Raw genomic sequence first — 15173 nt, 5'->3', positions numbered from 1 at the left:
CAGTACAACAACATCATACTGAAGTGAACAATATGGAAAGAAATACAGACTAAAGTCAGTGAAGAGTAGAGGTACCATAGGAACAATCAGAGAACACTGTCTGAACATCAAAGGTCCATGGCAGTTAAATATCCTCCCAACAAGTTTAACTAATATTGCCAGAACCAAATTAGTCAAGAAAAAGATGAATAGTCAACATCCTGTTGGATCAAGCTCTTACAAGACAAGCCTGGCCTCAAGCCAGGATTGTGGAGTAGAACAACTCCCAGAACTCCATCCAGGTACAATCCAGTAATCAATGTCATCACAAGATTTCCTGGCTTTCCATGGACAAAGTAAATTACATCAGATTTTATTGGAGGGGGGGGGGGGAGGAGAGAGAGCTCCATGTACCTATCTTGCTGAGATTGATCCACGCTACAAGGTCAGTTGCGGGAGCTCAGTTTGGCTTACCGGGGACCAGAGCCAGAACCTTCCCCTTCCTTTCCCATCACACAGTGCGCAGAGAGAAAATAACATCCAGAAAGTTAGCAAAGCTTTAAAGACAACAACTGGGATCACAAGACTTAAAGTTAGAATCTGCCAAACAGCTGCCAAAAAACAATCCAATCAAAGCAAAAGAAATCCCATGAAACTAGCTCGAACCTGTTATTACCAAATGCTGCCACCAGGCAGCACGGAGCTTGGTTCAGCATCAGCAGGCATTTCAGTTCATTTGCTGATGCACTGCTAAAAGCAAAACAGTAGTGCTCCTTGGTCCATTTCTCGTGAGCAGGTCCCAGTGATACCTGCTTGACAGTAAGCAGCGACCTGCTTAATGCTTCTAAGCTAAGTGCCAGCCATCCTAGAACTTGTTTTGTCAGTCTTTCTTTTACTACTTTGTTTCATTATAGTATTTGCTTCATGAACAGGCTTTTCTGTCAAGTTTTGTTGTGTGGACTTTGCTTTTGGCCTTCTTACTGCATGCATCCAGAGGTCACTTCCCAGGATGTTCTTCAGCACTGCCCTTGCACTAACAAAGTTCCTTCTCTGGTGTGTGTGTGGGGGGTTTTCCCTTTTGAGGCTACACCATCTGAGTGGAGTACTTTATCTCAGGTATTACAAGGGTTGTCTGACACCTCTGTTTAGGCCCTTGGTTGGGAGCATTCAATAGGTTGAGTCAGATGCACTCGAGGGCTCGCACGCTGTGTTTAAACAGCACACCATAGCACAGGTAGTGGGCTAATTGTGGTTCCTGTTTTCTGTGGCAAGCATCCCCCGTGCCATAGCACTGTTTAGCAACAGTGCTTATTACTGTTTAGCTTATTACTGGCAGGTCCTGGTTTTCCCCAGTCGGTCTTTGGCAAGGTCAGTTATGTACAGAGGACAGCCCACCATTCGTCCCCTTTGATACATGGAGATGATCATTCTGCCTTTGCCATGCTGTTTGTTGGGTCAATGACTCTTATGACCCCGAATCCTGTGGGGTTCCTTCCCTATGGTTTTTCATCCTGCATCTGAAGTAGAGGAGATTCAAGCAAGTGCCGCATTACAGGCTCAGTTTGCCAGGCTTTAAAGTTCGCGACTTTTTGCTCAGAAAAATGCCCCGTTATTGCCCTGTGTGTGTGTGGAGGAATTGGAGCTGCTGGCGATTTCCACCTAGGCTCCAGCTATGCCTCCTCTCCTATCCCCAGCAGGAGTGGTTCACCTTGCTTAACGCTCCAAAATGTCTGAGGGTTTCAGAGTTGAGGCAGAGTTTAGATCGGGTTTAGCACAGCAAATTCCAGGGATTGCCTCTTCCTTCTTGAGAATGGAGGTAGTCGAGACATCTAGTCCAACCAAAGTTACAGTTTTCTCCTTCACAACTACATTCCTCCTCTGTACCTTCTCCTTTGAATGACATCTTTCTTTCCCAGGCATTGGATAATGACTTTGGCTTTGCCCTGGAGTTTTCATAGCAATCTCCAGGAGCCCGAATTGGGCCACTGGATACCTGCTTGATGGCGGCTCTGAGAGTTCTTCTACTCCCCAAGTCCAGCCCAAGGCCAGGCTTGACTTGTGAGAGCTTGGTCCAACAGGCTGTTGCTTCAAGCAGCCCGCAGGCCCACACATCTAACACAGCCCGGTTGGTCCGGCACTTCTTGAACCTACACTGCACAGGTGTAGGATAGTGTCAGCGGGTGACACTACGTAGTTTTCTCTTGAAGAATGTCCACGGTTGTTCCGGCAATATTTCTTATACTCACTGGGAGGATGTTGAGCAACCGTAGACCTCTGATGTTTATACAGTGTTCTCTGATCGTGCCTATGGCACCCCTGCTCTTCACTGGTTCTATTCTGCATTTTCTTCTATATTGTTCACTCCAGTACATTGTTATTTTACTGCATAGATTTGGGACCTGTCCCTCCAGTATTGTCCATGTATATTATTTGGTATCTCTCTCATCTCCTTTCTAGTGAGAACATTTGGAGAGCTTTGAGATGATCTCAATAATTTAGGTGCTTTATCGTGTCTAAGTATGCTGTATATGTTCTCTGTATTCCCTCTATTTCAGCAATCTCTCCTGCTCTGAAGGGAAAAGTGAGTACTGAGCAGTACTCAAGACAAGACAGCACAAGTGACTTGAAGAGTACAACCATTGTGATGGGATCCCTGGATTTGAAAGTTCTCATAATCCATCCTATCATTTTTTCTGGCTGACGCAATATTTGCTTGGTTATGTTCCCTAAAAGTTAGGTCGTCAGACATCATTATTCCCAAATCCTTTACATGCTGCTTTCCTACTATGGGCACATTTGATTGTGTTTTGTACCCTGTATTATGTATAAGGTCCTCATTTTTACCGTACCCGAGTACCTGGAATTTATCACTGTTATGTTATTTTCTGCTGCCCAGTCAAAAACCTTATTAATATCTGCTTGTAGTTTTTGGATGTTCCTGGATTCTTCTTGACATTTTGTTATTTCCAAAAAGCATCATATGCTAACATGAGAGGAATTCTCATATCCTCCAGACTGGTATGAGCTGGATTTAACTGTGGCTCTCCCCCAGGATACATTTCCATGTGCTGTTCAGTTCTGCAGATTTGTCTTTCCAGAGGTTCCCTCTTCCCGAGTCTCCCTTTGGACACTCCTGAAGACCTTTTGCAGTACCTCCTGCAGAATTCGAACCTCACTTCTGTGATGGGTCCTGCTTTCCTTGAATTTGAGTTGCATCATCTTTTTTTACTATGATGCAACTCAAATTTTACTTTACTATGCTAGAGCATGAAAGTGTTAAGTGGTTCTGGACTCATCTTGGCTGGCTGCCAACGCTCTTTCTCCTTTGGGGCTTGGCAAAATCCTGTCGTGCCCATACACTTGGGTGACATGAAGTGTGAAACTTTCTTCAGGTGCTCTTGGGCTCCTTATTCCAACTGAAGACATACAACTGTCGACAGAGATACAATTATTAACACAAGAGATGCTGTACTTACTGTGGCTAAGCAGTTCATACACAGTCTTCTGTTGCCATTATACTGGACATCACCGAGGCACTACACATCAAAAAGTCAAGACCAGCAACCAACAACCAGTTAACACAATTACATTCTACCCACTTCAAGGCCCCGAGCCAACGCAGAGACAGGATCCAATGACCCTGCCTTAGAAACACAAGCAGCCGCAAGAACTTAAGCTGTTTACGTTGATGCATTTAATACCGTATCAATATCCCTTTATGTTATACCATTCATCCATTTGTTTCATCCACTTGTTCTGTACCACCTCATCCAAAGAGAATATAAGCCAGTACAAAAGCATGGTAAATTAGTTTTTGAGAACCTTGCAATATGCATCAGACCAAAAATAAAAGTGTGAAAATGAACTTTGGAGAGTTCATTTTCAACTTCCCCGACAATGATGAAAAACACAAGAAATATTGAAAAGATTCGTATTATAATCATTAATCTTCCCCTTTCGGTCATATTCAGCAACATATGTTTGCAAGACTGCCTGCTACCAAAATATACTAAGATTATATATATATATAATCTTTATGGGTGAGCCCCCAGTAGCTCCCTGAAGCCATCTTGCTGAGATGGCTGGAGTTCTGTGTGGCCTATCGAGAACTAGAATAAAAACCTGGCACCCCCTCATAAAAAAGGGAGAGAGCGGGTGACAGTGCCATTACCTGGAAAGCATGTAGAAAAATCAGCTAATCAAATAATCTCCTCCGCTGCTCTTTGAATCTAGCAGACCACTGCTGAATTAAAAAAAAAAAAAAAAAAAAAAAAAAAAAAAAAAAAAAATGAACGCCTCCAAATGCAAGTAAATGATCGAATCTCTAGAAACAATGTGTGAGCTCGTTAACACCCCCCCAGTTTAGGGGGGGAGGGTGGCGGCAGAGGTGGCACGTTTCCAGTCCCCCACAGTTTTCCATGCAAGTTCTGAAGCAGATGTACAGATGACATCCACCAACCGACGACCTAGAAGGGAGGGAGGGAGGAAATCGGGGCGCCACCAGGACTCACCCAGAGACACGCGTTTCATTACATTCAATGTTTTTTTTATTAGGGTAGCCCTTGTCGCTCTCAGAAGTTAACTACTCACGGTGAAGAAAATGAGGGACACACCAAGGAGGAGAAACCAAGGAAACATGAAGATGAAGCACTAGGGTGAGAAACTCAACCCAAACAGGATTGACATAGAATTTGTTGCATGAAAGTAGGGGTGAACAGCCGTCACTGGACATAGCACATGATGCACCCCCCGGCCGAACCAACAACCTATCAATAACCAAATGCTCTTTCTGGAAACCCATTGACTCAACCTTCACCAGAAAAGGAGATGGCTGCAGACGAGCAAAATGAACGACCAGAGCTAAAAGAATAAAATCATGCCTCTGGAAAAATTGCAGGAACTTCCCTAACCTCATAACTGAAGGTGAGGCACCAACAAGAAAACTGTTGTAAAAAAAAAAAAAATCCCATACTGAAGGATGTACCAGAAAACTGAGGAGAGGAAAGAAAAGCGAGGATATGGTCAAAGAACCAAAAGGGCTGAGGCAGTGCATGAGCAAGCCAGAAGTGAAACTACATGCAAAATGGCTTCCAAAATGGTAGCAAGAAGAATCAATGCTAAATACAAGCAGTAGCAGCACCACCAACACCAAACAATAAGAGGCAACAGCATTTAGCATGAGATGACAGTCAGTAAACAACTAAGAAAGGAATGAAACGACCACAATAATGGAGACAGAAGACGAATGACGAAAGGGAAAGTAAATGGCAAAAAGATTGTCAACATTCTTCAGTCTCTGGGAAAACAGACAAATGTAGGTAGGACACCATCAATTCAACCACCCGCTCGCCATGAAGACGGCTAGAAAGACACTTCAGAAGACCCAGTGTGGAGAGTTGACAAGCAAGTTGAACCAGTGTCAATAGGTTGAACTTCTGGAAGAGGTAGAGCAGCAGAAATAATACCCATATTCAGACACAGAGCAAGCAGTGCTTGAAACTAAAGTCGAGCCGGCCACCAAGGAGACAGAAAGACCACCCTCTCCTGGTAGAACTCCATCCTGGCCAGGACCTGGGGAAAGAGGTATAGAAACCTCCTCTGTGACCAGTCCGACTGAGAGCCATCCACCAAGAGGGCTGCATGATCAAGGAAAGGAGCTGATTCCAGACCGATGCAAAGAAATCCACATTGGGGCACCCGAAAATTTCACAAAGCCACTGTAAGAAGGCAGCGTCAACGATTTACTCCATAGACATAGGAATGAACCAGAACAGACCATTAGTGCGACCTGTGAGTTGGACCCTTCCTGACATGAACAGCATGGAGAATCAAATCCTGAGAAGCTAGCGTTTGGAGCTACCCACAACATCCAGTTCCAGCTCCAAAGGACAATGGACCAAAGGAAGCCTCTCTTCCCCCAGTCGAGACAATAAACCACCTGGGAACAGTCTGAATGAAGCTTGAGCACAGAATCCAAAAAAGTTTGAATCCCCCTTATGGCATATTACACAGCACCTGATGGAACAAAACCAGCCAATGTCCCAGGACTCCAACCCAGAGCCAACACATCCATAATGTCGAGTCAGGGGTGGAGGAAGGCATCAAGTACTGTAACTGGACCTTGACAATCCCAAAGAGGAACCCACCAATGTATCAACTTACAAAGGGCAATTGGGGTTTGAACCCAATGGCAGAGGTGGAAGGGGGTGGAACCAGAGGAAGGACAGCTCCTGAAACCGCACACTGTCCAGAAAAAAATACGCAGGCAAATTTCAGATTCCCAAACAACTACTCGAGTCACCTGGGAATGCCTCAACACCCACGGGCAGCAATGCTGCAGTCGATTCCAAGTCTTTGCCAGAGGAAGAGAAAGCTAGGCCGACTGGAAGTCTCACATGAGGCCCAGCCAAGTCTGAACTGGGGGCAGCGCCAACTGGGACTTCTGCCAGTTTACCAGGAACCTGGTGAGCTTGCATTTGTTACAAGAGATTCCATCATTTGTTTATAATTGCTGGGGAGTGAATTTGGCAGTTTTGTGACTTCAGTCTCTTTAAATCCGTTGTGGTCTGTATTGGTTCACTGACTTCTTGGATGCTTTCCTGGTAGGCCAAACGGAACTCTACGACTGATGTGACCTAATAGTTAGGAGCCATCTCAGCGAGATGGCTTCAGTGGCTCTCCCCCCAGAACCAAACATGTACCGCAAAGCACAAATAAACTGTTAGGTTCTCATGTTAATGTGCAAATGCACAATAACATGTATATTAAACTGAACAACACTCCTTACCTAACCATGGGTCTGCCGATCAGATTAGCACAACGTCCAATTCCCGCCTTTCATATTTCCTTATTTTATCAAGTATAGCATATTAGTATACATATCATTATATGTTTTAATCTCAGAATTTCCTGAATTAAATACATTCAACAAGACCATAGAGTAATTTTCCCTTCCATATACTGTGTTGTATATCTATTACTAATGACAATTAACAAATGCTTCAAACATCTAAAACATTTCATCAAGGGATTACTCAATGGAATTACATGCAAGTATCAAATACACATCAATAATACTAACCAGGTTGTGAGGTTGAATGACTGATAGGAGAGGCCACAGTGTGTTCAATTGCTGGACTGGTTGAATTGCTAGTGTTTGTGGATTCATCACTCGTCCGTTTAAAGAAGTTGTGCTGCAGGCCGTAATAAGGAGTAATCCTCGTCTTTGGGTCATAGTCAAGCATTTTCTTTATCAGATCCTCAAATTTGAGATAGTCAGAAACAGAGTGACCCTGTTCGTTCAAGCGCCGACCACCTGGCCCACCACTTTCAACTCCAATAATGTCCCGCAATTTACGACTCATTGGTGGCTTATATTTCTTGCCGTCTTTAGGTTTTTTAAGTATATAAGTCCCGTCCGGCAATTTATCAAAATAACGCCGAGCTTTTGTGGCCATGTCTAGGATATGCTTGGGAGGCATTCCTAACACTTCCACAATTTTATTCATCTGGTCCACCTGTAAAAAAAAAAATTTAAAATTCCATTTTATCAAATACTTAGAAGGCAAACATTTTATTACACTAGAATGTATGTTAAATCCTAATAAAAATCAACAGATTATATTCAAAATATAGTTAAGAATTTGTATGACTTCTGGATAAAATTTAGATCAAGGAAAATAATGAACAAAAACATTCAAACAGTTCAAAATACAAACACAAGTAGTTCACCTCATTGGCCCCTGAAAAGAGAGGTTCTCCCGTATGCATCTCCACGAGTATACAGCCAAGACTCCACATGTCAATGGCCATATTATAAGGAATTCCTAGCAATACCTCAGGTGACCGGTAGAATCGTGACTGAATGTACTGATATATCTGGAAAATAAACGAAGTGTCAAGTCACACAAAATGAACATCAATAATGCAAAGTGTCTTAAAAGAAATAATGTTCACTGAGGTACCCATGCCAGATTCTCAGGCTTTAGAAAATATATACATATATTGTATATATTTTATATACATATACTACTATACAGAGTATACTTTATCTCATTTGCGACCTGCACTCAGCCCAATAATTGAAACAAGATCCGAGGAGACAAAAAGATAGGTACATATAGGGAAAAAGGAGTGATTTTTTGTATTCATAAGGCAAGTCGAACTTATCCACCAAACATAAAATATGAAGTGAAGAAATCAGTGGTGTTATCTGCTTATTTCTTAGTAATAAAAGGTGATCTCACACAGATTGCCAGTAATATTGTTGGAAACATAATATTGTAATATTATATGGAAATGTAACTTAATCCCAAGTCCATGTCTTATGAGGGAAATGTTACTTTGGCTCAAAGAACACATACCTAAATTTAATAAAAAATTAAGGTAACAGGAGCCAAATATAAATATTTCACAAATAAGGCAACAGGAGTGAAATATAAATCTTCCATATGCTAGTGAGGAACGGTCTCCAAATTTGACTTCTGGAGAAGCAAAAGTAAATGTGAACTATTTAAAGGCAACATTTATGATGCATTCCTAAAAATATTCTTATAAACTAAAGTAAGTCGCTGTGTTCCAACTAGCAATAAGAAATGATTAACACAAGACTTAATATCTACATGTTCACAATGCCATTAATGACTATATCTACACACATTTAATCCCAAACCCTCCATTACTCTATATAGTTCAGCTAGGTAACAAGTAAGCACATCTCTAGCATAAATTGTGTACAAAATTTCCCAATAAAGGTCTCTTACCGAGCTTCAACAGTTTGCGGATCCAAATATTTACAAAATAACGTTTCAAAATCCATTGTGTAAATATGTATACTGTGAGTTAATTTGCCAATACTATATGCTTCCACTATTTCTTTTTCCTTCATAACTACGATTACAGCCTCTAAGACACTTACCCTCTGCCCCATTTGACAAGAACTTCCAAAATCCACTATCTTAATTGCACTCCGCTTTGGATTGCAGAGTAGAATATTTTCCGGCTTTAGATCACAGTGGATTATTTGAAGCTCCGGCGTAGACAGGAAGAGGAGAGCGGTACAGAGTTGTTGCGCAAATTTACGAGTCAGGTTCAGTGACACGCCACGGAAGTTAGTGTTGCGCAGGAGGTCGTACAGGTTGTAAGATAACAGCTCGAAGACCAGGCATAGGTGATTGCGCCACATAAAATGCCGCTTCAAACGTACTGTTACAAAAAAATAAAAATGAAATGTTAAGATGGGGTTATTACCAGTAATGCAAATACAGTTTAAAACAAGTCCAATTTAGTTATCTTAGAATTCTTTAATTCTAATTAGAATTAGAAGAGAAGAAATTCATACACACAGTAATAATATCCTGACTCGGTCAGAAAATAAACATAAATAGCATCTTTAAAATAAAAACAGAAATTAATATTATTTATTGGGAATACAGTATTGTTATGTAAAAATAAACTGCAATGAACATAGGCACAAAACAGCTACAAAAAGTTTTTTAGGATAAATAGAATGAAATACAGTACTGTTAAACAGAGAAACGAATAATATACAGCATATATAATACATACATATATACAGGCACATGCTTGCAAACAAGATAGCTAAAAAGCAGAACCCAGGAGCTATGTCTCATTACTTCATAGAAAGTTAAGTACGAATGTAAGCATGCACAGACACACACACGCATGCGCACACACAAGCGTTGAATGTAACGAAGCATCTCTTTCAAGGTGAGCAGCCCAGGTGGCTCCGTGAAGCCATCTCGCTGAAATGCCTTCCTATTACTAGGTCACATCAGCCGTGGAGTTATGTCTGGCCTACCGTGGACCAGTGCCAGTACCTGGCCCCCTCACATATATATATATATATATATATATATATATATATATATATATATGCGAGGGGGGCCACATATATATATTTTGGGGGGGAAATGTGAGTATTATTTTCCTCGGCGTCACCCCTGTTCTCTTATTATGTATGAGGGGGCATAGAGCAGGTGATATTCCACCACCCCACGGGTAAAGCATCCAGAAGGTCAGCTAACCAACACAGACCACTGCTGGATTAAAAAATACCAAAGGCTCAAAACCAATAAATGAATTCCCCCCAACAATGTAAACTGTCAAATCTTTCTAAACAAGCATAAGCTCATCATCACTAACCCCTCCCCCCCCCCCCACCAGTGGGGCAGAGCCCCTGGTGTCCAGCTGTTTACTAAGCCGACTCTGGAGCAGATGCACAAATAAAAAAACAAAAAAATAATGACCTGGAATGGAGGGAGGGAATCGGGGAGCTCACCCAGAAAGAGGCCTTTTGCTACATTCCTGCTCGATACCTTCTTGATAGGGTTCTGGGAATTATTCTACTTCCCAAGCTTGGATCACTAGGCTGTTGCTTGGAGTGGGTCGCAGGCCCATATATCCGCCACAGCCAGGTTGGTCCAGCACTCCTTGGAGAAAATTATCTAGTTTTTCTCTTGAAGATGTCCAGCAATATTTGTTGTTGTTCTTGTTGAAATACTGTTGTTGTTGTTGAAATATTGCCGGTTGTTCCGGTAATATTTCTTATACTCGCTGGGAGGATGTTAAACAACCGTGGACCTCTGATGTTTATACAGTGTTCTCCGATTGTGCCTATGGCACCCCAATGTTGGGGTGCCATAGTAGTGCCATAGGCACTACAGCATCCCTGGGTTTCAATGCTGGGTTTCTGGGGCAGCCCTTTGCGTCTCCCTAAAGTTGGGAACCACAAGGGAGCTCTACTACGGAGAAGAAAGAGAACAATTCACCAGGAAGGAGGAGAAACTGCAGGCAGTCAGAACAAAGACGAGACACCAGGCCAAGACACACAATCCAAGGTGACAGAGGCACAACAAGGCCCAGGAACAAACTAAATACTGGACCAATACAAATCTGTGGCCGCAAATTTCCGAACATCATGGGCATGAAGGTAGACCGCAGGCTGGTTGGACTTTGATACTGCAGACAACCTAAGAAACACAAGCCTAAGAACAGGAAACCAAGGAAACTGCATCAACCAACATAGCATCCACTGAAACATAACTCCTGGCACAAAAGTAGCGGCAGAGAGCCAACACCAGAAATTATGCAAACTTTGAAAAATGAATCCCAAACAAAAAGGGACATCATAAACGATGGGGAAAAAAAAGCAAGTACATGGTCCAAGGACTAAGTGGATTCAGGCAGTTCATAAGCAAGACGGAGGTGAAACAATGCACGAGACAGATTCCGAAGTGGCACCAAGGAAGTATCAATGCTGAATGCAAGCAGCATCAACTCTGCCAGCACCAAATGATAAGAGGCAACAGTATTCAGCACGAGATGCCAATTAAGAAACAACCATGAAAGAAATGAAGGCACCATGTGAACGGAGACCAAGGAGTAACAACACAAGGAAAGGAAGTGGCGAAAGAGCGTGCCAAAAAAAACTCATACTGCCGCTGGGACGACAAACACAGTGGAACATCATCAATTCAGGCACATGCTCACTGTAGAAATGGTGATAATGAAACAAAAGATCAGATGTGAGAAACCGGAGAGAAGTTTGAACCAGAGGTACATCATCAGGGCCAATCTTCTGAAAGAGGCCTGGGATCAGATACCAAGCAAGCCAACAAAGCGAGGGAACCCCAGAGTAAGGAAACCTCTGGAAGAAACCTGCAGAAATGAATCCTGGGAAGAGCTGCATTAAGATCTCTTATACATGGAAATGGAAACATAAAAACCCCTCTCCCACTCTGAAGTAAAAGGGGCAAAGGTCCAACAAGGAACAAGGAACAAAGGAACATAAGGAACAAAGGAACATAAGGAACAAAGGAACATAAGGAAAAAAGGTCCAACTTAGATCCAAGGAAACCCAAGGTCCTCTCTCAGACTCCCACCCAACTCAGGAACCCAAACACAAAAACATTGAGACAGAGTTGAAATCCAAGCCCACAACGTGGTATAAGAAAGTGGAGTCCAAAGGAACCCACAGCTCAAAGGAAGAGGTTGGCTGGACCCAAAACCCAAAAATATCCCAGAGCCCAACAGCGGACATAGACAACAGTCAGCATCAGCGACATAACTGACTTGGTAGACCAGTGGGCATTGAGAGCCCCCCCCCCCCCCCCCCCCCCACTGATTTGGGATGGGAGTGGGGTAGTGCCAACGAACTTGCACTTGTTTCGAGAGATTAGATTATCTATCTACATTGATGAGGGAGTTCATTTAGTGGTTTCTAGGCTTCAGTCTCTTAATCCAGCAGTGGTCCATACTGGTTCAGTGACTCTAGATGCTTTCTCAGTCATGTTGTGGAGTATCACCATGCTCTCTGCACCTCTGTGAGGAGGGCCAGGTTCTAGCTCTGGTCCCCCAATAGGCCAAACAGAATTCCACCGTTAACGTGACCTAGTAGTAGGGAGCCATCTCAGCAAGATAGCTTCAGGGGAACCACAAGGGCCACCCCAAGACAAAGTGTAAACAAAAGTGCAAACAGGATAACACACTGCATATGAAACTGGCAGACACATGAATGGAAGTAAAAATATAAATAAGGACTCTGCCAAGACAATTATCACAGCCAATACAAAAACCAATCTTAGAATATACATCATCAAATATATACATCATCAGTTTGAATCCACATCTTGTGAAACATGCACACAAAATAATACAGTACAACCTCGATTCAACGTACCCCAATTTAACGAATCTTAGGATAGGTTGCACACTTTTCAGGCCAGATTTGCTCACCCCTTTTTGATGAACAATGGTTCGCCAAAGCAGGAAATGTGCGGATTTGCTTACAATGTTGGGACAGAGTTCACAGATTTTCGTTAATTATTTTCATTCAGATTTTCATTCAATCTGTGGACAGAGTTCACAGATTTCGTTTTTGCTCAATGTGAACAATTTTCGTTTACCGATTTATGGCACATGTATCTTTGCAGATTAATTTAAAGGCTGACGCGTGAATAGCTAGCTAATGTGTTGAAATCTTCTTATATACATTTTCTGCGATGAAAGATGTTTCACATCAGATAAAGGGTGGACAGATAAGGGAATACTGTACTGTAAACCTCACTTTCACTGAGGTTTCACTCACTTTCGTCTGTGTCGTCATAGTTCAGTGACACATGACTTTGAAAGTTTCAGATAAAAAAATCATTTCTAAAACCGGTGTTTTAATAACTCTTTATAATCCTAATTAAACTGAACTAAATAAAACCAAATATATACTATAAAATGATTGACATCTGCTATTTGAGAAATTATGCATGTTATTGGCACAAGAACTCCATGGCGAGTGGACGGATCTAATCCATGTGCACACAGCACCATGCGTGTTTCATTCAATTTCGTCGCCACAGTTCAGTGACCAACAGTTTCGAAGTAATAAAATTAATAAATCGGTTCTAAAATAAGTATTTTTTATAACTCTTATTAATCATAATAATGTTGCTAAAATAAATATATAACCCAAAAATATATAATTTGATGTAAATCCAATACAGTATTAGAGAGAAATTTATGTTACTAGATCTGGCTTAAATACCAGCCTACTGTAGGGCATATAGACCTAATCTATACGCCCTACAGCAGTACCCAGCACGAGCACAGCTGTACCCAGCACGAGCACAGCGGTACCCAGCACGAGCACAGCCATACCCCAGCACGAGCACAGCCGTACCCAGCACGAGCACAGCCGTACCCAGCACGAGCACAGCGGTACCCAGCACGAGCACAGCCGTACCCAGCACGAGCACAGCCGTACCCAGCACGAGCACAGCTGTACCCAGCACGAGCACAGCCGTACCCAGCACGAGCACAGTGGTACCCAGCACGAGCACAGCCGTACCCAGCACGAGCACAGCTGTACCCAGCACGAGCACAGCTGTACCCAGCACGAGCACAGCCGCACCCAGCACGAGCACAGCCGCACCCAGCACGAGCACAGTGGTACCCAGCACGAGCACAGCCGTACCCAGCACGAGCACAGCCATACCCCAGCACGAGCACAGCTGTACCCAGCACGAGCACAGCTGTACCCAGCACGAGCACAGCCGTACCTATCATGAGCACAGCGGTACCCAGCACAGGCACAGCCGTACCCAGCACCAGTACAACAGCAGCCAGCGCCAGCTCAGCAGCAGCTGAAGTAAACACAGCAGCAGCGATCACCAGCAAAGCTGATGCAAACATGCAAGAACATAGTGAGTGAAGTGCACAGTTAGAATAAGTGTTAAATTTAAGTACAGTGTTAGAGTTAAAATCAAGGTTGCATTACAGTAATTTTAGTGTAAAATAGTTTTCATAAACTGTATTATAATACTCAACATACAGCAGAACTACTTATCAATACAGTGCTAACGGCATAATTCATTACACTACGTATTTACTGTACAGCATTCACAACTCCATGAGAATTCAAGATGGAGATAACTCCAACAATAAGATAAATAGCAACTGTAACACAGTATTTTTTAGTAGAGTAGTAATATATAGGTACAGTATATAATATGGTAATGTATTTTTATTGTTAACAAGAAAAAAAGATACTGATGCAAACGCCTCTTGAAGTCCTCTTGCAACGAAGCCAACCCTGCAACGCACCGGGGTTGGTGCCATAGGGTGCGTTGAATCGAGGTTGTACTGTACTTAAAATTTTCTTAGACTTGTGTTAAGGGAACTCAATCCAACACAGATAAAAGAGAGAGAAGGACCAAAGGAGCTATGATCACTATATTCAAGGGAAGAGACAGGGTGGACATCAACAGGCAATTTCAAATTTGAAGCAAATGTAAAAAAAAAAATCAATACTGTAACTGTGAGCCCAAAATTAGATAACGCAGCAGCTGTGTGGTGCCCATATTTCAAGAAGCATATCAATAAATTATAAAAGGAACAAAGACAGTTCTAAATGGTTTCTAGATTTAACACACAAGAGCTATGAAGAGCAGTCAGAAGCAATAAATATGCCAAAGCTCGCAGACAGAAGAAAGTGAGGCAATACGCTCGCCACATACAAAATCATGACAGGAATTGAAGTCGAAAGAGGCATTTTTTTTAACCTGCAATTTCAATAACACATATGCCAATTATATATAGGATAATTTTCATTTTCAAATTTAAATTTATAATGGAATAAATTTAAATTTAATGAGGTAAGTGGATGCAAAAACCATCAGAAG

General features: G+C 42.3%; 1 protein-coding gene across 1 annotated transcript in view; it reads right to left on the bottom strand.

Annotated features, from left to right (window-relative positions):
- The window catches only part of LOC138371206 (dual specificity tyrosine-phosphorylation-regulated kinase 1B-like), an 80346-nt gene that overhangs the window by 19667 nt on the left and 45506 nt on the right, over positions 1-15173 (bottom strand). The window contains exons 7-9 of the mRNA XM_069336045.1: positions 8897-9183; positions 7711-7857; positions 7061-7496 (exon numbers count right to left, since the gene is read on the bottom strand). Of these exons, the coding sequence (XP_069192146.1) occupies positions 7061-7496; positions 7711-7857; positions 8897-9183 (870 nt within the window). The remainder of the gene's footprint in view (positions 1-7060; positions 7497-7710; positions 7858-8896; positions 9184-15173) is intronic.

Source organism: Procambarus clarkii, chromosome 4 (assembly GCF_040958095.1).
Source record: "Procambarus clarkii isolate CNS0578487 chromosome 4, FALCON_Pclarkii_2.0, whole genome shotgun sequence".
Taxonomy (NCBI): Eukaryota; Metazoa; Arthropoda; class Malacostraca; order Decapoda; family Cambaridae; genus Procambarus; species Procambarus clarkii.
Note: the sequence above shows the minus strand (reverse complement) of the source record. Positions and strands in the feature narration are given on the sequence as shown.